The sequence below is a fragment of the Polypterus senegalus genome, chromosome 13 (genome assembly GCF_016835505.1).
Source record: "Polypterus senegalus isolate Bchr_013 chromosome 13, ASM1683550v1, whole genome shotgun sequence".
NCBI classification, from domain to species: Eukaryota; Metazoa; Chordata; class Cladistia; order Polypteriformes; family Polypteridae; genus Polypterus; species Polypterus senegalus.
The window spans coordinates 23,692,803-23,718,878 of record NC_053166.1 but is presented as its reverse complement, the minus strand read 5'-3'; the positions used below and the strand labels follow the sequence as shown (position 1 = coordinate 23,718,878).

The window sequence follows — 26,076 nt, the reverse complement described above, 5'->3', positions numbered from 1 at the left end:
CAATCGGATTCAAGTCTGGGCTCTGGCGGGGCCACTCAAGGACATTCACAGAGTTGTCCTGAAGCCACTCCTTTGATATCCTGGCTGTGTGCTTAGGGTCGTTGTCCTGCTGAAAGATGAACCATCACCCCAGTCTGAGGTCAAGAGCGCTCTGGAGCAGGTTTTCATCCAGGATGTCTCATTGCTGCAGTCATCTTTCCCTTTATCCTGACTAGTATCCCAGTTCCTGCCACTGAAAAACATCCCCGCAGTCCCCACAGCATGATGCTGCCACCACCATGCTTCACTGTAGGAATGGTATTGGCCTGGTGATGAGTGGTGCCTGGTTTCCTCCAAACATGACGCCTGGCATTCACACCAAAGAGTTCAATCTTTGTCTCATCAGACCAGAGAATTTTGTTTCTCATGGTCTGAGGGTCCTTCAGGTGCCTTTTGGCAAACTCCAGGTGGGCTGCTATGTGCCTTTTACTACGGAGTGGCTTCCGTCTGGCCACTCTACCATACAGGCCTGATTGGTGGATTACTGCAGAGATGGTTGTCCTTCTGGAAGGTTCTCCTCTCTCCACAGAGGACCTCTGGAGCTCTGACAGAGTGACCATCGTGTTCTTGGTCACCTCTCTGACTAAGGCCCTTCTTCCCCGATCACTTTAGATGGATGGCCAGCTCTAGGGAGAGTCCTGGTGGTTTTGAACTTCTTCCACTTACAGATGATGGAGACCACTGTGCTCATTGGGACCTTCAAAGCAGCAGAAATATTTCTGTAACCTTCCCCAGATTTGTGCCTCGAGACAATCCTGTCTTGGAGGTCTGCAGACAATTCCTTTGACTTCATGCTTGGTTTGTGCTCTGACATGAACTGCCAACTGTGGGACCTTATATAGACAGGTGTGTGCCTTTCCAAATCACGTCCAATCAACTGAATTTACCACAGGTGGACTCCAATGAAGCTGCAGAAACATCTCAAGGATGATCAGGGGAAACAGGATGCACCTGAGCTCAATTTGGAGCTTAAGGCTGGGAATACTTATGTACATGTGCTTTCTCAATTTTTTTATTTTTTTAATAAATTTTCAAAAACCTCTTGTAAACTTTTTTCACGTTGTCATTATGGGGTGTTGTGTGTAGAATTCTGAGGAAAAAAATGAATTTAATCCATTTTGGAATAAGGTTATAACAAAATGTGGAAAAAGTGATGCGCTGTGAATACTTTCCAGATGCATTGTACCACTTCCAAATAAAATTATTTTACAAGATAACACTATCTTCTGTTTTTCTGGAACCTGTCTGTATTTGTCACTCACTTACCATAGCATGTTGAGCTTGAAAGGTCTAGAAAGTCAGCCAATCTGACTCTTAAAAAATTCTTAAATAGACACACAAACACATATAAACAAAAAACTATTTTGGTTAACAGGTTTTGCTGGCATAAGACTAAGACAAACTGCTGCTCATATAAACACCACAACAGTCAGAAGCTTGATTTTAGATTAGGAAAGGTGACTGTTGGAGACATTTCAGCCACATAAGCAATATAAGAAAAGCCTAAAAATATTGCCATTACTGGCTAATTCGTTATATTTTTAATAATCTTCTTGTCACTTTATTAACTTTGTTGTTAATAAGTAGGTATATCAGAGAGTCCCCAACACTTGAAATATATATAAATATAGTTGGAAATAAAAGGAACAAGTCAACATATACAATATATATATTGTCACACACACATTTGGAAAACAACATAACTGGCTTGAAAATGGAAATACCAGTTCCAGCCAATGGTTGGTGGTGTCACCTGATGCGTCTCCTCTCATTTTACCCACAGATCCAGCAATCAGAGATGGGCTGTGGAACGGTGTCACTTCCAGCTCCCTTGCACCTGGACTCGCCTCTTCCAGTACAGTATATATGGTTCAACCTATCTCAGTCAAATGAAGCACAGATTTACCATTTGTCTATCACCAGGGTGAGTTTAGTTAAAGAAATTTTAGTTTGAGAGCCAATTTTTTTTTGTCGTAGGAACTCTTCTCCACTCCTGGAACTGTTGATACCAAATTATATATATATATATATATATATATATATATATATATATATATATATATATATATATATATATATATATATATATATTTGTATATATTTTTAGATTTATTTTTAGATTATTAATCCCCAAAGGGAAATTGTCTTTTTGCACGAACTTTGGGGGTCAGAGTGCAGGATTAGCAATTGTACAGCGCCCCTGAGCAATTTTCAAGTTAATGGCCTTGCTAAAGGGCCCAACTGAGTAGGATGCCTTTTTGTAGTAATGGGGATTTAAGCTGACAATCCTACAGATAACAGCACAGATCCTTAGCCACAGAGAAACCACATATACAGTATGTGTGTGTGTGTGTGTGTGTGTGTTTCAGAAATACACTTTTAAGAATTACTTTAACCCTGTAAGAGGTTAATTTAACTCTGGTACATTTGCCATAAAATTTTATGAAAAGAAACTAATAGTCTGGACTTTTATTGTTTCAACCATTTCAAGCTCACCTTGTGGAGTTACAAGGTTTCAGATAATTAAAGTGTGTTGTGCAACCAGAATCCTGGACGTGATGCCATTCCACAATAGTTGACTGCAGGGCTTAATGTAATCAGTAAGCTTAAAAATGTAGGCCTAATACTTTACTTGAAAAGCAACTTGTCCATAAAAAGCATTAAAGACACTACATTCCACATCAAACATTAAAGCAATTACAAATTATTGTATTACAGAGTAATGTGCACTAAAGTACTGAATATATATATATATATATATATATATATATATATATATATATATATATATATATATATATATATATATATATATATATATATATAACTGCAGAATACTTGATAATCTCTCAACATTGGTATAATGCCCAAAAGCACTTGACATTAACAAGACAACAAAAAATGTGTTGGAAAGTAGCAGAATACAGGATGTTTAACTTTGTGTTTGTACAGAGAATAGTATTTAATTGTCTATGAGTCATCTAAGGCGGTGTTAGTATAATTTGCTGATTAGAAAGAAAGAAAGAAAGAAAGATCAGAAATGCAGAAAAAACATATATGATTAAAGTGGTGCAAACCAAGACTAAAATAACATACGTAACAATACTTAGTAAAGGTTTGTTTCTTATGGTAAGGCATTTTGACAACTGAATGTGCATTTAGCAGTTAACCACTCACAGATAGAATTGACGAGCACCTGATATTAAATCAACAATCAAAAACAAATCAAGGCCCAATTTGTTATGCAACATTAAAACAAAAAAATTAAATAACACATCAAAAGCAATTATCCCTAAAACTACTGATACAAATTCTGCTGTTCATGTTAATAAGGGGAATGGCAATCAATCGCATTATAAAAACTTTTCACAAAAAGAGAAGCTATTTAGATGAATTTGCTTGCTTTTCAAAAAACGACACACACATTTTGACACAAAAACACTGATATGATCTTAAATATAGTTAAAAAAATAAGAATGATGATGTTCTATCATTGCGAAATCCAAATGTAAATTAAAAAAAAAAAAACAGTAAATGGAAGACAAAGAAGCAGCCAATTCACAAATGTTCTTAACATGAATATTACTCACCACTTGGGCAATTTTAATTCCACTGTCGGACACGAGAAGAGTATTTGTATTGCTTCCCACCTCCACCATGCTGTCCCTGTTCATTCCTGGTCCAATAAACACCAGCTGTTTGTCTCCTGTCTGGTAATGAAAAAGAGATCCACTAACTTCTGCGTAGTTGGCGCCATCTAAATACTTGTCACTTATGAAACTGTGCTGTGCCTTGTGACACTGAAATCCAATAAGGGTAATGATACTGACTATAAATAAAAATGATACAGAACCCAAAACGATAATCAAATAAAATGTCATTTTACTGTCTTGTTTTTCTTCTGTAGTGCTGCTTTTAATTTCAGAAAAAACATGGACTTCAGTGTTTTCAGCTCCTGTCACAATAACTGTAGCAGACGCAGAATATGAAACACTCCCGCTGTCTTTCACCAATATAATAATTTTTTGCACAGTGGCATCGGACTCTGTGAAAGCACGGAGAGTTCTAACTTCCCCCGTATAGCGCCCAACACTAAAAAGAGACTGGTCAGTGGCCTCTTCCAGAGAAAACGAAAGCCAACCGTTATATCCCACATCGGCATCATAGGCTCTGATTCTTGTCACCAAATATCCCGCTTTTACATTTCTAGGGACCGTCTCTTCCACAACTGCCGTTCCATTCATTGTTAAAGGAAACAAGATTACTGGCGGATTGTCATTTTGATCCAAAATAAAGACAGTGACAGTTATGGTAGTGCTGAGCGGTGGTACTCCGGAATCTTTGGCTACAACACTGAAGGTAAAGCTTTTCAACTCTTCAAAGTCAAAGGATGTAAAACAAATTACTTGTCCATTGTCAGAATTAATACTGAGAAAAGGCACCACGGGCTTCTCCACAGCTTCGTTTTTATCTAAAGAATACGTGATGAGGGCGTTTTCATTCGTATCGGCATCCACTGCACTTACTGCCAGTATTGAAGCTCCAGGAGTGTTATTTTCCTCGATGTAAAAAACGTAAGGGTCTTGTAAAAATTTAGGAGAATTGTCATTCACGTCCAACACGTTAACTAGAACAGTTTTATAAGATGACAGAGAAGGCTGTCCAAAGTCTTTCGCAGTTATCGTTATGTTATACTGGGATTCAGACTCTCGGTCAAGTCGTGAATTAGTTAACAAAGAATATAAATTTTGCTGAGGCGATGGCTTCAGTTCAAACGGCATATGATCGGAAGACTGGCATGTTATTTTGGAATTAGGGCCAGAATCAAGGTCAGTAATGCTGATTAGTCCGACTACTGTACCTGGCTTTGCGTCTTCGAAAACGGAACTCGAAAATGATGCGATTTCTATTATGGGCGCGTTGTCATTCTTGTCTGTAATTTTGATTAATACAGTGCAGATACTGCTCATTGGCATGTGTCCCCTGTCTGTAGCTTTCACGTCAAGCTCATAGAGTTCTTTCTCTTCAAAATCAATCACCCCATTAACTGTAATCTGTCCGGTATGCACATCAAGTTGGAACATTTCAGACACTTCATCTGGATTTGAATTCTCAAATGAATAAATTATGTCACCATTGCTGCCTTCATCTAAATCCGAGGCGTCCACCTTGACAACAAGGGTGCCCACTGTTACATTTTCCTCCAGTGTTACGGAATAAATCTGTTTGTCAAACACAGGTACGTTATCATTAACGTCACCAACTATGACAGTAATATTTAAATTCCCAGACCTGGGTGGATCTCCTCCATCATAGGCCGTGAGTAAAAAATCATGTCTTTCTTTCGCTTCTCTGTCAAAAGGTTTTTGCAACACTAACACTGGGATTTTGTTTTTCTTCCCACGTTCTTCGATATCAAGATTAAAATAATCATTTTGATTTAATCGATATAATTTTAAAGCATTTACACCGCTATCAGGGTCGTAGGCGCCCTGTAATGTAAAACGCGACCCAGCTGGAATTAATTCTGTAATTTCTAGTATTTTTTTCTTTTCCTGGAAGGCAGGAGAGTTATCATTTATATCTATAATTTCGATTTCTACTTGATGTACCTCTAGAGGATTTTCAATAGCAATTTTAATACTAATTAAACAAGCCCTGTCTTTGTCACACAGCGCTTCTCTGTCAATGATTTCATTTACAAACAGGACTCCGGTCTTGTGATTTACCTGCAGCAGCTGCTGTTTTGATCCTGAAATCACACGTAATCCACGGCCATTAAGATTTTTAATATCGAGACCCAAATCCTTAATAACGTTTCCGATGATTGTCCCGGGAATTGACTCCTCAAGAACAGAATAACGTAAGTGCGCGGACGCACTTTTCCAGAAGCAAAGAAGAAATATCGAAAGCAGTACAATCCTGATGTAGCCAGGCAGTCCCTTCATCGTTAGCTTAAAAGGCCTTTCTTCACGTTGATGATCCTCTCGAATAAAATCTTATGTATTCCACTTATTTTAATAAAAATTAGGCAATAACAAAATACTTCCTTTACGCTGAGTATCACTAAAACAAAACAAGACAATCCTCTCTGAAACAGAGAAAAAAATGACCTATTGATGGAGGGAGGGCTTTACATTAACGATTTTTCTCTAACGGCACCGATGGAAGAGTGGAAGGCAGTGACATCTTGCGTTTGTTTTAAAAACTGCACTGACTCCTGTGGATTGCCATGAGTATTACAAAATATTTAACACATATTTTATACAAATTTGTATATGTTAATGCGGATTATTTTATATTGTACTACATTTACAATTGCTAGTTTAAAACAGTAACATATTTCTTTCAAACTTAAAACAGAGACTCTTTGTAGGTAATATTTGGAGAAAAGGAGAACTCTTCATACCAAACATAGCTCCTAGAATTAGTGCAAATAAACTTGGGTAATTTGTTAATTTAAGTAAATTTTTCTTGTTAAATATTCATCAGTATCACCATTTATTAAAACTTGTGCTGACACATATTTTGTGTTCAGGTATCCAACATCTCATCTTTGTGAACATTTCCCCACAGAATGACTAAAGAACTCCGCTTACACATGGTTGAGCAGGAGAAGTGCTGTAAAAAAAATGTAGGTGGCAATTGTGAATTGCTGTGGTAATTTATAGGTGAACACTAATTTTTATATTGGTAATAATAACATACAGTTTAGTCTGTATCCATCATTTCGTTATCTACACCATTCAAATCCAGTTCATTATTTTGGATTGAAGAAATCTGTCCAAGCAGCACTGGTTCAAGGGTTTGGGCCATCCCCATTTGGGTCAAAAGTCACTGTTAAGGTAGTCTTGAGCACACATAGAAAGTAAATAATATGGTATCAAGTCAGATTTGTAAATTAACAAAAATCGTTTTTTTTATTTTAAGAAACAGGAGTAAGTGCATATATTATTATTATTATTATTATTATTATTGGTAGGTACTTTTATCCAAAGTACCTTACATCATTTTAAATACAATCAGTTACATTTGTTTTGTTTTTCCACTTGATGATGATCACACAGTGACAGTGGTGGGATTTAAACCGACAACCTCGGAGTTTGAAATCCAAAGCCCCCATGCCACACTTCTTGTCACAGAGTCTTGCTGACTATTTGAGGACACACATACTCTAAACCAGGGGTCTCCAGCTCTGGAAGGCTGCAGTATCTGCAGGTTTTACATTCTGTCATAATCAGTGACCAAGTTCTGCTGTCAATTGACTTCTTTTTCACTTCATTTTAATTGCTTGTTTTTTAAGATTTGATCCTTTTAATCACTTCTTTTTTACTTAAATATCAGACGAACAAAACTGAGTTAGGAAGTTATCCAATAGATGACCAATAAGTTGGGACCTCAAACTCTAACCAATTTCACTTCAACCCATTTCTTAATTAGAAGCTGACTCCGGTTGTCAATTAAACCTGTTATATACAGTGGTGTGAAAAACTATTTGCCCCCTTCCTGATTTCTTATTCTTTTGCATGTTTGTCCCACACAATGTTTCTGATCATCAAACACATTTAACCATTAGTCAAATATTAAACACGTAAACACAAAATGCAGTTTTTAAATGATGGTTTTTATTATTTTATTATTTTGTGTTTACTTATGTTATATTTGACTAATGGTTAAATGTGTTTGATGATCAGAAACATTTTGTGTGACAAACATGCACAAGAATAAGAAATCAGGAAGGGGGCAAATAGTTTTTCACACCACTGTAATTGCATGGTTTGTTACCAATTTTCTTTTATTATTTTTAAGTACACAATCAAATGTTTTGTGGACTTGAGCAGATCAGCTTTCTGGAAACCTTTACCTTTCTTTGTTTTATGATGGACTCAGACTGGTCTTGTGTTGGCTTATTTTGCATCTCTTTACTGTTTGTCTGCTAATTAAGGAAAACAAGAATCAGGGTTTGAGTTTTACAACAACTTAACAAGCAACAAAAATTGGTCACCGATTTAGAAAATGGTTTAAATGAAAAACTACAATCATGGTGTCCCTCCAGAGTTGGAGCTTATTACCCCTGCTTTAGACAGGCAGCTCCCAGACTGGGCTCTGAACTCCATAACTCCGTAACTAACTATTGTTGGGTTGCTAAAAAGAAAGGTGCAGCTTATATGACTAATGGCAAATGTTTCATTTTCTGAATCATATATACTCAGCTAATTTTTAATGCACAACTGGGGAATTTTATTTTCCTTTCTTATGTTGTCAACTTGTAATATCTAAACTCTTACATTAACAGGACTTTATGTTGCCATTACTTGGTCATATTTATGTTTGATGTCTATTTCTTCTTTGTTGTTTATTTATATATGTAAATGTTCTTTGATTTAGTAGTTTACCGTTATTACTTATGACCATATTCAGGTAACAGTGCTATGAAAATGACATAAAATGAATTAAAAATTGTAAATCAGATAACAGACATTAAGCATTTGCCTACTTTACTTATGGGATATAATATTAGACCAATTCTACATATTCTTTCATTAAGCAAAAAAAGTTAATTTACTGCAGTAAACATTTGCATAACTTCTTTGTATTAAAATTTACTTACTCTCTATTGTTTACATTTTTTAACATACAAAACTGTATTATTAAAGAATGAAAAGGCAATTTTAAACTATTGGTCTACCATGCATGCATTTCCATCCCACTAAATTCAAGTCTGATGGCTATCCCAGCTAAGCAAAGACAAACTATAGAAATGACATCAATTCATCAGAGGGCAGATCCCTTGCATGCACTCACACTTACCCAAACCAGGGCAGTTTCAGAGTCACTAAATAACTTATGGCAAGCTATTAACTCCAGGGTTTTGGGGCAATCAATTTCAACCTAAATATAATTAATGTGAATGAGGAACATTCAGTTGCTTAACAGATATAAGTGAGGAGCTAGAATCTTTCACAAACGGTTTTGGTGATGGAAATGTGATAGATAGAGCAGTACACATCCAGGGAAGGAAATGGCTGCTTTGCTGATTTAAACCAATCACTTTGCTATCCAAGAGGAAATGCACTGTCAGCCAAAAAAGGTAAACCTCCAAATTGTTTTTAACCTTAGGCAGTCATGGGTGGATACTCCTTCTTGGAGTTAGAATTGAGTTCATTATAAACGAGAAGGAGTTGGACTGACATACTATAGTGACAATGCTACTCAGCCTTAGCTTAGCACCAGCTCTGGCTGGAATAAGAAACTCAATAATGGTGACTTCCACCTTGCTGCTGACGAAGTTTAAGTTTCTGCTAAATTTTTCCTAAAAGGTAGTGTGACTGTGGAGGTTTATGATATAGTTCCTTGTGAATACACGAAAAATTGCACACCTTGCCATTGTAGAAGGTTATTTGGCACAGACATGCCTGTAAATTGTCACATCCTATGATATAACAAAATCTAAAAGGTTGGGATAATCATAAAAAAACAAAAACAAAGAGATAACACTCCAAACATTACCACAACTCCATAATACCTCAGCTTTCATTACATTCATTACAGAACCAGGATTTTTTTTTTATTTTATTTATTTATTAATTTTATTACAATCAATACATAGCAATCAAGTTTTACAAAAAAAAAGAATTATGCTAAGAACAGATCGATCCCCACCCTTGAGAGAGAGAGCAAGCCAAACGGTGTAAAATTTAAGGCTTTTAAAAATACCTAAATCAACAAATTCTCTGTGCTTTATAAAATCATTTCAAAATATTACTGATTAGATCCTGCCATGTTTTGAAAAAAGTCTGCACAGATCCTCTAACTGAGTATTTGATTTTTCCAATTTTAAATAATATAACACATCAGTTTCCCACTGACTTAAAAGAGGAGAGTTTGGGTTCTTCCAGTTTATCAGAATAAGTCTGCGTGCCAACAGTGTAGTGAATGCAATCACAATTTGTTTGTCTTTCTCCACTTTAAGACCCTCTGGAAGAACCCCAAACACAGCTGTTAATGGGTTAGGAGGGATTGTGAGTCCAAGACTGTCTGAGAGGTAATTAAAAATTTTTGTCCAGAATAATGTTAATTTGGAGCAGGCCCAGAACATGTGACCCAGTGAGGCTGGGGCTTGGTTGCAACGTTCGCAGGTTGGATCATGCCATGGAAACATTTTGGAGAGTTTTAGTCGAGACAGATGTGCTCGATATATAATTTTGCGTTGTATAATTGTATGCTTTGCGCATATGGAGCTTGAGTGAATTCTCTGCATTGCTACTTTCCACTCCTTTTCTCATATATTAATTGAGAACCAGGATTTTTAATGATTATTAAATTTACTCTAATTGTATTTAATAAAGAAACATATAATTGAAAAATAAAAGAAGTAAAAAGTGAACATGTACAAAAGCAGATAGTTCACCAAAATGTCATACCGAAAACACGTGAAAACAAAAATATCCTGATAATAAAAGGGAAAGTAAAAACGAACTGAAAAAAAAGTTAACAATAAGCAGTCCATAAATAATATAGACACGAATATAACCAGGAGCAATGCCTCCCCTGCAAATTGTCATAATGGGCAGACAACAAGACAGAACGTAGATAAAAAAAAAAGCCAAATGAGGAAAAAGTGGGTGAAGACACAACAGAAAAAATATACAGTACTGCTATCTGAAATATTTCTTCTGTCTCTACAATGTTGTGCTGATTGTGGTTTTGGGAAGTCTTTTCAATGGCTTTTTTTCTACTTCCAGATAAATAGTTATGAAAGTTCTTTTTTTTCTTTTAGGTATTGGTTTAATAGTAACATTATATCTGTCAGTCAGTCATTCTCGCTATATCCTAACTACAGGGTCACGGGGGTCTGCTGGAGCCAATCCCGGCCAACACAGGGTGCAAAGCAGGAACAACTACTGGGCAGGGTGCCAGCCCACCGCAGGACACACACACACACACCAAGCACACACTAGGGGCAATTTAGGATCGCCAGTGCACCTAACCTGCATGTCTTTGGACTTTGGGAGGAAACAGGAGCACCAGGAGGAAACCCACGCAGACACGGAGAGAACATGATTCATTTCTGATATCTTGACTGTTAATTTATTTAAACAGCTATCTATATTTATCTCTTTGATTTAGTTAAAGATTGCCTCCTAACAGCCCCAGGAATCAGCTTTTTAATCCCACCCTAGCCACTGTTTTTATTGAATTTATGTGTCTTCCCCATATTATCTTCTGTTTTTCTCATATTACTCTGGCTTAAATCCACAGCAGGTCTCACCAGGTATGAGTGAGTGTGGATGTGTTTGTGAGTACAGAGTGGAGTCCCACCTCCAGATAGATACTGCTTTACACCCAGTGAGGTCAGGATAGGCTCTAGCCCACTATAGTCACTAACTGGATCAAGGCTGTTCTAAAACAGTAATAATAACAGAAACAATAATAATATTAATAAAGAGTATATAATATAATAATATTAATTACAATCAAAAATACATTAAAGGAAGCTAAACATTTGCGTAACTGAGGTAAAATACTACAAAGGCAGATGAAATTAGACCCTTTTGTTGTCCTTGCTGAAGTAACTACTAATTGGGTGGTTCGACAAAGAATGTGAAGAAACCTAATCGATATCTGGCTTCCTCATGCTTGCAAACAAAGTAAACAGACAGGATTAACATGATGCTGACAACTACAATGTAAAATCTGTAATTGTTATAACATCCAATTAGAAGTAGTAGTACTAGTAGTAGTATGGTCAAGTGAACAGAGTAAAGAGAAATTCTTAACTATACATGTAGGCCAGCGTTTCTCATCCTTTAAGTATTTGCGATCCGAGTTTTCATAACAGTTTTAATCGCACCCCCCTAATGTTTTTTGAAAGTAGCCCACTAATACCAATTTGTTCTTTTTTAATTAATAATATATCATAGATGCATATTTTATTATACATACTTAACTTTCACCGACATTTATCTAACTCTATATTTATTTTTCTAGTATCAGAATGTAGTTTAAGTTCATTTGATTTGGTTTCAATAGATGTATTTTTCATATTTTCGATTCTTATTTTCTTTTGTTCACATTTTCACACCCCCTTTTTGTTAGTTTGTGCCCCGCCCCACAGGTTGAGAACCACTGGTGTAGCCAAATTTTTAAAGTGTGTCATTGTGATCTGTGAGGTTTATCCCATCATACATGATTTTACTCAAAGCTAAACACCATAAACTGATACAACTGAACATATTTAACTATTCAAACCAGCTGACAGAGAAAAACATTGCTGCCATTACTGTGCTTGCTGGTGGGGAGAGACAAGTGGAGGCACCTCAGGTAGGCTATTGAAAATTGCTGAAGTGCCTCCAGTTTGGTGATAATTAAGATAAGCCAGGGGCTACTATCTACAATTTAGAGATTCCCTGAGCTAGCAAGGAACGAATCCCATGTTAAACATAAATATCCCAGGGTAAACGGTAACATTATTCAAAGTTATTGTCTGTTTTTACCTGCATTTTTATTACTCTTTAATATTGTTTTTTGTAGCAGTATGCTGCTGCTGGATTATATGAATTTCCACTTGGGATGAATAATGTTTCTATCTATCTATCTATCTATCTATCTATTATATAGTGCCTTTCTTATCTATCTATCTATCTTATAATGCCTTTCATATCTATCTATCTATGTTAGGCAATAGTATGTTCTTGTTTCGGAAACAAAAACTGTGACTAAAGTATAAAACTTTGGCATCTGCACTGAACATCAGAGCTCACTTATCAATGGACGGAAGACCTTAATATTGCTCCTATCTAGGAACCATGCCTCCCACAGTGTCTCAATGCTGGCCAGAGTCGACTGCAGGAAACCCACGACTCTATGCTTTCACCAGTAGCTCTCCTTCGAAAACTGTATTCTTGTTAGTGTCCAGCCGATATTAAAAGAAGCTCACTGTATCCTTACTTTTGTGTTATTTTTTCTTTCTTTATCTTAGAAACACTGCTGTACCACTAGGGAATGATATAATATGGTTTAGTACAAGCTACAGTCTTTAAGATATTCCCGGGGAGCAAACACCCCCTGCTGAATTCAAGATGTCTGACCAACATGCAACACATTCCCATTGAACAATATCTAAAGATTTTCTAACATTTTTTTCTACAATGTGTAAGGAAAAGAGAGGATAGAAACAAGAGTAAGCAGTACATTAAGTAAGGTTGTAACACGAATGTAAGTTTAATATCTCTATACAAGAAATTTTTTTATAAATTGAATCACATGTGCAGGCAAAAGTTAGCACACAGGGGCTAGTCAGCATTTAGAAGCCACTAGTCTAGCAGTTTGGAGAATGAAGGGGACAACTGCGAGGGTAGGCATTGTGCTATTCCTGTATTTTGGAGATGGGGTTGAGTCTTGTCCTTTCCTTGTTTGGAGACCAGAGAGGGGCCTGCACGTGAAGCAGACAGTATAAATACGTGGACAAACAGTCAAACACTTCAAAGCCAATGGATGAACGGACAAATGGATGATATCGTCATTCGTCCTGAAAACCCTTTCAGCACAGCAACGGAAAAATGACAGACTGTATAGACCAAAATCCCACCTTGGTATTGTCTTGTTATTATGGCTTCCCGTCTGTAATGCCGTATAAATCGTCAGTAAAGAAAGCTAAGTTATTTTATCTTATGTGATTTTTACCACCATATCACTATGGGAGAGATATCGCCTTTTAATATCATATCTCTAGATTTTTCGGTTATTTAAAACGTCGCAATTATAAAAGAACTTATTCCAATTAAGGAGCTATATCGCCCCCTAAAGGAAACAAAGGTAGTTTGCATTTTCTATTAATTAACACATCAACCCTTGCTAAGCATAACAACATTGTCACGATTACATGGAATTAAGAAATATAAACACAGAGATACATTTAATCAAAAATGTGTAAAATACCTGTACTAGAAATCAATGGGAATTTTACACAGCTGATTTTAGATAACACATTCAAATGCATTTCATTCAGGTGGCAATATTAAAAATAAATCAAATATTCTTACATGTATAGTAAAGTTACTGTAAAATAAAATGTTTCAGGATGCCATAGTGTGGTCAGGGCCGGCACCACCATTAAGGTGAATTAGGCATTCGCCCGGGATGCAGATCATAAGTGGGACAAAACCCAGCCAAATGGGTTAGCTACCAAACAGTCGGTTGGCACACTAATAAGCTTGGCGTAGGGCACAAAATAAACTAACACCGGCACTAAGTGTGGTATATGTAAATGTGTCTTACTTTGCAACTAATTCAAAATAAGTTATGTATTAAGACAGTGGTTCTCAACCTGGGGGGGGGGCACAAAGTAACAAAAAGGGGGGTGTGAAGATGTGAAAAAAGAAAACAAGAATCAAAAATATGAATAATACATCTAGTGAAACCAAAACAAATGAACTTAAACTACATTCTGATACTAGAAAAATAAATATAGAGTTAGATAAATGTCGATACAAGTTAAGTAGGTGTAATAAAATATGCATCTACATTTCAAAAAAATGTTAGGGGGGGTGCGATTAAAACTGTTATGAAAACTCGGGTCGCAAATACTTAAAGGTTGAGAAACTGTATTAATAGAAAATAAAATATATTAAAGACAGACAGGGTGTCTATTAGGCATTTCTAATATGTAGATTTTATACAGAGATATGTCACATGTTTTATACCATTTGGTGCTTAAATCTCCTCACAAACAAAGTTTTTCTCAGAGACCAACTCTGGGATGGACCTTCTTGTAATATCTCTAGATACCTTACTTTATATCTTTAACAATCTTAAACTCCATTTGGACAACTGTCGACAACAAACTGAGGCCCACAAAAAACTACTCACACAATGGTCCTATCTTAGTCAGCCGCCATTGTATTGGACAACAGCCTAAAACTTTTTTGCTATTTGTAATCTTTTGCCTGGCTAAATAATTACAGCTCAGTGCACTACAGTTATCAGAATGGCACACATGTCTTAAACACTTGAAATAAATGTACAAAACAAAACTGAAGGAAAGGGAAACACAGCAGTGGGACAGACATGAGGTGTCTATTATCTTTAGTATACAGTAGCTCCAGCTAAATCTCATACTAGACGTAACTATAAAAAACAGGTAATCATTTCAATAAACTGCTTAAATCAAGAAACCTTCAACTTTAGGGCTCAAAGACTGGTGCATTTTTAAAGTAAAATGATCCATAATTCTATTCCTTGGAAGTCTTTAAGAAAATGTATGATTATTTTCCTTGCAATGAATGTGAAACCCTTATAAAGCATCTACAACTGCCACTAATTTTAGATAGAACAAGCGTACTAGAAACTTTTTCAAAGATATTCTCTAAATCTTAGAAACAGTTAGGCAGAGTGGTGGCTTTGAGGCTAGGGATCTGCACTGGCAATCGGAAGGTTGCTGGTTCAAATCCCATAAATGCCAAAAGTGATTCTACTCCATTGGGCCTTTAAGCAAGGCTCTTAACCTGCAATTGCTCCATCCTGGGTATGACGTTAATCTGCACCCAGCCCTGCATGTAGGCCCTCCAACCTACAGGGAGGTTGGTGGCAGAATTTTCACCCCAGCCACCATAAAAAAACTCTCACTCTTCCACTCCTTCTGAACTAGTGTGGTGCTGAGGTGTCGCCTGTCACATGGCTGCACCCGGGTCCTAATCTGGGATCCTGAGTTGGTTTGTCATGTGGTCAGTGCAGCAATGTGCTGTATCCTAACCTTTTGTAAGTACCCAATATCAACACGAACACAACATCTTAAGCAAGTGGTGATAATACATGAATATATAAAGAGATGCAGACCCCCGTGACACTGTGTTAGGATATAGCGGGTTGGATGATGGATGGATGGACATAAAGAGATGTAACTTTTACTGAGGTTATTTAATACACAGGACACATACAATATCACTGTTGTGATTATTTTAGTTGGATAAAAAAATACACATTAGTGATGAGAAAAGTACAAAGACAAAATAGTGAAATAGAATTAATTAAAGCAAAGATTGAATGTATTAAATCAGATTGTAAGCACATCACTATAGAACTGGGAAGCACCAGTGTGGGGCTAGTGGTCCACTGAATTCAAAACACCAGGTTGTAACACAAAAATCAGAACTCATGCTGAAAGCAGAAACCACAGGCTTCCCTATTACCATACACAATCCAACAGTCAACATCAGATATTGGCAAGTCAATAATAAATAGTGGAATTGTACTCATAACATCTGGTTTTAAAATTCCGTAATCAATCACGTATCTCTTCATCAATAGTAAAGTTGACCATCTTTCTCAATTGGTTAATTAGAAGTGGTGAAAACTGCATATCACATCGCCACATGACCTCACTGTACAAATTGCACAATAAATTCCAATAGTCAAAACATTCATGCACAAATAAAGAGATAAACTGCAATGTATTTGTTTTCTCTCTTATAAATGTGATAGAAAAACAGAATTCAGAAATAATAATAAAAAAAAAATTCACTCACATAAGAGGGAGAATGTAGAAATCTGGCCATTACTGCATGAGTAGTAGAGGTTTGCATATAATGTGCTGGAAAATGTGAAATACCAATGCTAAACATGATTTTACTCAATCTCATATTTGCAAAATGTGAATTAAGGAAAGATTAATAACATCACTGTCCCAAAATTGCAAACAGGTGATGCAAGTGGTTAGCATTGCTGCCTTACAAATTAGAGTTATGGGTACAAATACACTTTTTTTTTTTCTTCTTTGTTCATTATTTTACATTCTTACAATCTTTATTTGGATTTTCTTATAGAATTGCCTATGCAATCAAAAAATTTGCATTTAAGGTACATAATGATTCAAACTTGGCCCTGCGTAAGTGTCATTTTGTGCCTGAGTGGTCCGTGCAAAGGACTAACTACCTGTCACTTGCAGGTTCCAGCTCTTCTTGATGCTGTTGGGACAGGCTTGTGCAACCTACACCTCTGAATGGATTAAAAGGATCTGTAAATGTTATGTTAAGAGTTAAAATGGAAAATGATCTTACATTTCATCAGGAAAACGTGAACAAACTAAAATTTCTTGCATCTCCTCATTCTAGGAAAGTCATCTTGTAAGTTTTCTTTACATTCAGAGCTTTAACTAAATGTATCCAATGTGACATTAGAAACACCTGAACTGGATATTTGCTTAAAGAAGCTGTAAACTGCAAAATGCAAGCACTTTCTTTGACTTTTTCTAAACAGTTGTACTTTTAACAAAGTTACACTATAATGATCCTTCTGAGAATTAATATCTCAATACAGTAGTCGTAATCAATATTTCATGATTCATATCAAACAAATGTCACTATATAATATTGCAGATAATTAGCTTAATGTATTTTTCAGAGAAGCTGCAAGTCAAAATGTTGTAAAGAACTGAAAATACTAATTCTGTTCTCCGTGATCATCCAAAAATTAAAAGAAAAGAAAAAAAAAAATACAAAGGTGAATTAAAGGATGAGGCATATTAAGTGTCAGGTTAATGTTTACTGCTGATGTAAGTATAACATATATTGGCAACCTTATTTCACTTCTGGTATTTATGAGTATTAGTTGAATTATATTCCAAATGAATGGCCACATTCTTAATAAGAAAGAGACCGTAGTAAAATACATCATCATCTGGTCACTCACCATTTGTGCAACTTTAACTCCACTGTCTGAAATGAGCAGAGTGTTTGCATTGCTCCCCACATCCACCATGCCTTCTCTGTTCATTTCTGGTCCAATCAACACCAGTCGCTTCTCTGCAGTCTGATAATGATGGCTGTGAAAAAGTGATCCGCTAACTTCGGCGTAGTTTGTGTCATCGAAGTACTTGTTACTGATGAAACCATGATAAGTCTTGTGACATTGGAAAGCAATCAGGGCAATAATTGTGATGACAAACAAAGATGAAACTGAACCCAAAACGATAATCAAATAAAATGTCGTCTTATTTCCCGGCTCTTCTCGTGTCGTGGTGCTTTTAATTTCAGACAACGCATGCGCTTCTGTGTTTTCAGCTGTTGTCACGATTACTGTTACAGATGCAGAAAGTGAAAGGCTCCCGCTGTCTTTTACGAGTACGACCATTTTATGAACAGTAACATCAGACTCAGCAATAGCACGAAGAGTTCTGATTTCTCCAGTAAAACGTCCAACGACAAAAAGTGACGAATCTGTGGCTTCTTCCAGAGAAAAAGAAAGCAACGCGTTATATCCGACATCAGCATCGTAGGCTTTTATTCTTGTAACTAAATAACCCGTTTTGACATTTCGTGGAATCGTCTCCTCTGCCACTGCAGTCCCATTTGTTTGTAAAGGAAACAAGACCAATGGTGGATTATCATTTTGGTCCAAAATAAAAACGTTTACAGTTACGTTACTGCTTAGCGACGGCACTCCTGAGTCTTTAGCTACAACAATGAAGGTGAAGCTTTTCATTTGTTCGAAGTCAAAGCTTGTAAAAGTAATCACTTCTCCATTGTTGGAATTTATACTAAGAAAAGGCACCATTTGCTTCTCCACAGCTTCGTTTTCCCACAAATAGTAAGTTATGAGAGCATTCTCATTTGTGTCCTCGTCAACTGCGCTTACTGTAAATATGGAGGCTCCTGGTGTGTTATTTTCCTCAACAAAGAATACATATGGATTTTGTAAGAATTTGGGACGATTATCATTCACATCCAAAACGTTTACTAAAACAGTTTTATAAGACGATAGAGAAGGGTGACCAAAGTCTTTGGCAGTTATCGTTATGTTATAGCAAGATGCAGATTCCCGATCCAGTCGCGAATTTGTTGTCAAAGAGTACAGATTTTCTTGAATTGATGGCTTTATTTCAAAGGGCAGCTTTTCTGATATGGTGCATGCGATTTTAGAATTTAAACCAGAATCCAGGTCCGTAATACTGATTACTCCGATTACTGAACCCGGTTTTACATCCTCGAGTACAGAACTCGATAAGGATGTTATGTCTATCTGGGGTGCGTTATCATTCATGTCTTTAATTTGAATCATCACAGTGCAGAAAGAACTCATCGGCACATTTCCATTATCTGAGGCTTTTACATCAAATTCATAGAATTCTTTCTCTTCAAAATCAATCACGCCGTTAACAGTTATTTCTCCGGTATAAATATTCAACTGAAACAATTCAGATATTTTATTGTGTACAGAGTTCCCAAAAGAATATACGACATTACCGTTGCCTCCTTCATCGAGATCCGAAGCATTCACCTTCACTACAAGAGTTCCTAAAGGAGCATTTTCCTCCAGTGTTACAGAGTATATTTGTTCAACAAAAATAGGCGAATTATCATTAAAGTCTGCAACCATAACAGTGATGTTCATATTTCCAGATCTCGGAGGATTGCCTCCGTCAACGGCTGACAGCACAAAATCATATTTTGATTTAATTTCCCTGTCAAGGCCTTTATGTAACACTAACACGGGTATTTTACTCTTCTTACTGCGTTCTTCTACCTCAAGAATAAAATGATCGTTGGGACTCAGATGATAATATTTTACTGAGTTTACACCAAAATCAGGATCTCCGGCCCCCTCTAATGGGAAACGCGATCCGACTGCACTGGATTCTGATATTTCCAGACTTTTATTATTGTCATGAAACACAGGAGAATGATCGTTTATGTCTAAAATTTCAATTGCTGCCTGATGAACTTCTATCGGATTTTCTATAATAATCTTAATGTTCATAATGCACGGCTTATCCCGGTCACACAGCGCTTCTCTATCAATGATTTCATTCACAAACAGGACGCCGGTCCTCGGGTTTACCTGCAGCAGCTGTTGTTGCGATCCAGAAATGACACGAAACCCGCGGCCTTGAAGACTTTTAATGTCGAGTCCCAAATCCTTAACAATATTCCCAATAATCGTCCCGGGCATCGACTCCTCTGGAACAGAATAACGGAGAAGTGCGAGCGCGTTTTTCCAAAAGCATATAACAAAAAAGAGAAGTAAGAGAACTCGCTTATACCTATCCAGTTCTTTCATTGTTAGCTTATTATGTAAAGCCTTTACTGACGCAACTATTCGTATGGATTAAATAGATTTATATTCCCTGGTTTTCATTTTAAAATACATTCATAGCAAATAGAGTATTCCACATTTATCGGAGCAGAATTATCTTAAAATGTCCCATTCTGTGTAATGCCTGAAGAATAAGAAGAAAAATATGGGCAGGGCCTCGCAGAATTGATTTTACTGAAATAGCAGCGCTGGAAGGTTGGATGGCAGTGACACCCTGCGATTGTTTGTGAGACTGCAGCGTTTAACAAATAAACTAAATTTGTCAGTCAGTCATTGGCCAACCCTATATTTATTTTAATAATGTATAATTGTAAGTTTCAATGTACAACACATAATGTTAAGTAGGTTGTTCTGCTTTATACTTATAGGAGTGGGGTGTTCTCGACATAAAAAGCATTCATTTACATATTACATAAAGTAACTGAATCTCAAAGATTATGATTTGTGTTAATAGTTTATATCTATTTCATTTACCCCTTTTTTTATCTTTCTGTTCAAAATACAAAAATTATAATAATGTTCAGTGTTTTTAATAAAACAGTAATGAAGACAATTACATTGCATATAGCCTATCAACTTTATTTCATCATTTTAATAAACCCTGAACACTACAAGCTAATAGCCAAGTTGACATGCTCTTGTTAAATAATGTTTCTGAAAATATTATGTAAATGGGTATAGCACCGAGAGAAATTTGTAGCGATAGCATACCCTAGAAATAAAGTTCAATTTAATTAGAAAGCTTTAGTGAAAATGTAAAAACTTCTCGAAGAAATTACAGGAACGTCAGATCTCAATGGGGGAAAAAAATCCTGCTGGATACTACTGCTATGAACTGGGTAATGTGTTAGGAATAAAAGGATGTCACATCATTTGATGGAAATGAAAATAACCTACAGAGGGCTGAATTCAAAGACACCCCAGAAATCAAAGTGAAGAAATGATGCAGCAGATGAGTCCATTTTGCCGAAATTTCATTGCAGCAACTCCAAATAGTACTAAGTAGTTTGTATGGCCCTCACATGCTTGTATGCAGGCCTGGCAATGTGGGGTGTTGGGGAGTGGGGTATGCTCCTAATGAGACGACGGATGGTGTCCTGGGGGATCTCCTCCCAGATCTGGACCAGGGCACCACTAAGCTCCTGGACAGTCTGGGGTGCAAACTGGCGGTGTCAGATGGACCAATAAATAATGTTCCAGAGGTGTTCTATTGGATTGAGGTCAGGTGAGCATTGGGGCCAGTCAATGCTATCAATTCCTTCATCATCCAGGAACTGCCTGCATACTCTCATCACATGAGGCCGGGCATTGTCATCCACCAGGTGGAACTCAGGGCCCACTGCACCAGCATATGGTCTGACAATGGGTCCAAGGATTTCATCCCGATACCTAATGGCAGTCAAGGTGCTGTTGTTTAGTCTGTAGAGGTCTGTGTATCCCTCTATAGATATGCCTGCCCAGACCATCACTGACCAACCACCAAACTGGTCATACTGAATGATGTTACAGGCAGCATAATATCCTCCACGGCTTCTCCAGACCCTTTCATGTCTGTCACATGTGCTTAGGGTGAACCTGCTCTCATCTGTGAAAAGCACAGGGCGCCAGTGGTGGAGCTGCCAATGCTGGTATTCAATGGCAAATGCCAATTGAGCTCAATGGTGCAAGGCAGTGAGAACATTGCCCACTAGAGGATGTCAGACCCTCAGGCCACCCTCATGAAATCTGTTTCTGATTGTTCGGTCAGAGACATTCACACCAATGGCCTGTTGGAGGTCATTTTGTGGCAGTGCTCAACCTGTTCCTCCTTGGCCAAAGGAGCAGATATCAGTCCTGCTGATGGGTTAAGGACCTTCTACGGCCCTGTCCAGCTCTCCTAGAGTAATTGCCTGTTTCCTGGAATCTCCTCCATGCTGTTGTGACTGTGCTGGGAGACACAGCAAACCTTCTGGCAATGGCACGTATTGATGTGCCATCCTGGAGAAGTTGGACTACCTGTACAACCTCTGCAGGGTCCAGGTTTCACCTCATTATACCAGGAGTGACACTGACCATAGCCAAAGGCAAAACTAGTGAAAATACATTCAGAAAAGATGAGGAGAGAAAAATTTCAGTGGCCTCCACCTGTTAAACCATTCCAGTTTTGGGAGTCAACTCACTGCTGCCCCTCTAGTGCACTTATTATTAATTTCATTAACACCAAAGCAGCTAAAACTGATTAAAAATCCCCTTTGCTACATAACTGATCAGATCAATAGTCCAGAGGTTTCACTGACTTCATGCTATATTCTGATTAAAAAGTGTTCCTTTAATTTTTTTGAGCAGTAAATATTCCAGTGATTGTTTAAAGAGAAGTATCTGATGGAAAATTAAATATGCTACTCCGGTCCTCATGCATAGCCACAATATGGATCCAAGCAATTGTAAAGCAAAATCTTTCATGATAAACAGTAGAAAAAAGGACCAGAAGAACATTAACAAGTTTACAAGCGGGAGGAGACCATTCACTCCATTAAGCCCATTTGTTTATCTGGTAGCTAAGATGTCCCAATATTTCATCAAGGTACTTCTTATAGGTTGTCAAGGTTTCTACTTCAGCTACATGTTTCAACAGTTTGGTCCAAATTCTTAGTATAATTCACACAAAGCAGAGCTTCCTAGATTCATTCTTAAGTGCACTTTCCCTCAGTTTCTGCAGGTGTCCTCAAGTGTGTGATTCATCGTTAACTGATGTAATATAAAGAAATATGCATTCAAAATTATATTTGAAGACTACATTGTATTTATGAAAATATCATTTGAAAAGGTTGCCAGCATTTTTTTTTTTTTTAGAACTGCTGTTTTCAAGTTCAGTCCTGGGGGCTCCACTACAGCTTCAGGTTTTTATTTCAACTAATTTCATAATCAGTGAGTCATTTTGACCATTTGATTACTTTCATTGGTTCAAGTCTTACGTACTCCCAACGTGGTGTTTGCATGTTCTCTACATGTCAGCGTGGGTTTCCCTGTAGTGCTTTGGTTTCCTCCCACAGTCCAATAATATACTGGTTTTGGTGCACTGGCAAAGCAAAGTTGGCCTATTTATGTGTTCACCCAGATGTCCATTTAGAATGTCTCTGTCTTGCACTCATTTCTTGCTGGGATAGGCTTTGCTTTCCTAAAACATGACTCAGGTTAAAGTGGGTTTAGTAAATGATGGATGAACAGATTATTCTCATTGTTTAATTAGTTCACTCATTTTAGTTTTCTTATTTTGCTTTCTAGAAATTGCAGTAGAGAGTTACATTTATAAGAAATGAAGAATTGTTTTTCACATACAGTGATCCCTCGCTATATCGCGCTTCGACTTTCGCGGCTTCACTCCATCGCGGATTTTAAATGTTAGCATATCTAAATATATATCACAGATTTTTCGCTGGTTCGCGGATTTCTGCGGACAATGGGTATTTTAATTTATGGTACATGCTTCCTCAGTTTGTTTGCCCAGTTGTTTTCATACAAGGGACACTATTGGCGGATGGCTGAGAAGCTACCCAATCAGAGCACATATTACATATTAAAACTCCTCAATGATATACGATATGCTTCCTGCGCGGTGCTTCGCACACTTCAAAGCTCTAACAGCACTTATTGATTTTTGATTGTTTGCTTTTCTCTTTCTCTCTCACTCTCTCTGACATTCTCTGCTCCTGACGGAGGGGGTGTGAGCAGAGGGGCTGTTTGCACAGAGGCTGTTTGCTTAGAAGATACGGACGCTCCTCTAAAAAAAAATGTTGAAAGACTACCTTCACATTGATCCCTTTATTGCAGCCGCTTTATCGCGGTGCTTCCATACTTAAAAGCCCAACAGCCCTATTGATTTGTGATTGTTTACTTTTCTCTCTCTCTGACATTCTCTGCTCCTGACGCTTTGAAGAGGAAGATATGTTTGCATTCTTTTAATTGTGAGAAAGAACTGTCATCTCTGTCTTGTCATGGAGCACAGTTTAAACGTTTGACTAAAGGGTTTTATTTCATGTCTAGAGGGCGCTAATAATGTTAAAAAAACGTATTTAGAAGATTGTAAACAGGTTTTCTATGCTCTAACTGCGAAAATATTAGATTTATAAATAAAGAATCCTACTTCATGGAAATTCATTTATCTGACTGGAGCAGATTAACCGCGATAAATGAGGGTTTACTGTATAACTGTGCAGAGAATATTTATAAACAGTGTGGGAGAGTTTCTAAGGTCTTAAAATATATAAAAATAACCATACAAACATATGGTTTCTACTTCGCAGATTTTCAAATCCCGCGATCGAGGAGGGATTAATGTATAGCTTTAAATGCACAATGCTATTTAAACATTTTAATTTTTAATTTAATTTTTCCCACTGTGGAATTTGCTCCATTAAGTGTACCCATATATAAATAATTAATAATCAGTAGAGCAGACTGTGGTTGAAATGACACTGAATGATCAAGGGCAGCAGGTAGGTCAGTGTTAGCCACTTGTGTAATTTTTTAGCAAATGACTGCCTACATAACCTGAATGTTCACAAAGAACAGAAGTTTAAACAGTAACATAAGCAAACAAAGAAAATGGGAAGTGGCAGCATGCTTAATTTACTTGTTAGTCAATTCAACATAATGTATGTTTGAATAACCATAAGTTTAAAAGTTAGTGCAAAAACGTTGTGTATTAAGCAGGTCTACTATCCAAATTTTACTAAATTAGACACAGTTATACTGTATATCGTAGATACATTCCACATGTTCTTGAAGCATTCTGGAGCAAAAAGTTGCAATGCTGTCTTCAGTCACTGTCACTGCTTAAGACTCTTCACAATAGAATGATCTGTGAGTGACAGAATTGGGGATGCACTTTCTTGGTATGTCAACCAACACTTCACTTTACATCAGTAAAAATCAAATGCTCTGTTTGGACAACAGCAACAGAAAACATAACTACAAGAAAGCCCTTAAACACGGGCCCTATCTGAGTCAGCAGCCATTGTTACAGCCAGAAAGGCAAACTTCATGCATTTTTTCTTTCCAATATAATGTCTAGCTAGATGATCATATCTCAATTTACTTCAGACTTCTTAACAGAACATATTCCTTAAAAACGTGAAGTAAACAAGCAGAACAAAACAGAAAGAAGGGAAAAACAGAGCAGCAGGATATGCAGGAGATGGCAGTTATCCTCACCACAGCTTCTGCTCAATGTCATAACAGATGTCATTATCCCAAGGGGTAAAAACATATACAATTTGAGTCAACTCCTAAAATATAGAAACCTTCAACTTTAAGCTCATAGAGTGTGGCATTTTTACATTAAAATAGCGGTTCTCAACCTGTGGAAGTAAGAAAAAAGGGGGCACGAAGATGTGAAAAAAAGAAAACAAGAATCGAAAATATGAAAAATACATCGATTGAAACCAAAACAAATGAACTTAAACTACATTTTGATACTAGAAAAATAAATATAGAGTTAGATAAATGTCGATAAAAGTTAAGTAGGTATAATAAAACTTATAGCGGTATAACAGCAGCAAAAAATATAGGAATACATTTTATTAGGGTTTCAAAAAAACGTTGGGGGGTGGGGGGCAATTAAAACTGTTATGAAAGCTCGGGTCGCCAATACTTAAAGGTTGAGAAATGCTGCATTAAAATGATCCAAAATGGATCCTCTTGGAAGACTTTGGAAAATTCATCACCTTTTCTTCCTTTCAATGAATGTAAACTATTGCAAAATATATAAAATAATCACTAATTCTTAGCAGTATAAGCATACTAGAAAATTGACATAATTTGTAGAAGTAGAGTGGTTACACAATTAATGATACCAGAAGGAACATAACATCTGAAGCAACTTGTGAGAATAGGTAATAATAACTTTACACAAAGAGATGGAACGTTTCCTAAAATTCTTTAACACAGAGGATACACACAACATCA

General features: G+C 36.8%; 1 protein-coding gene across 35 annotated transcripts in view; it reads right to left on the bottom strand.

Annotated features, from left to right (window-relative positions):
* The window catches only part of LOC120542147 (protocadherin alpha-C2-like), a 503,189-nt gene that overhangs the window by 108,301 nt on the left and 368,812 nt on the right, over positions 1 to 26,076 (bottom strand). For 24 of the 35 annotated variants that reach the window (XM_039774336.1, XM_039774351.1, XM_039774345.1 and 21 more), the window contains one exon: positions 3,630 to 3,749. The exons of 9 other annotated variants lie outside the window; for them this stretch is intronic. In XM_039774336.1, coding sequence (XP_039630270.1) covers positions 3,630 to 3,749 — 120 coding nt within the window. Of the gene's footprint in view, positions 1 to 3,629; positions 3,750 to 17,727; positions 19,831 to 26,076 lie in introns of those variants that run through there. 2 more of the 35 variants (XM_039774363.1, XM_039774367.1) reach the window with 2 other exon arrangements.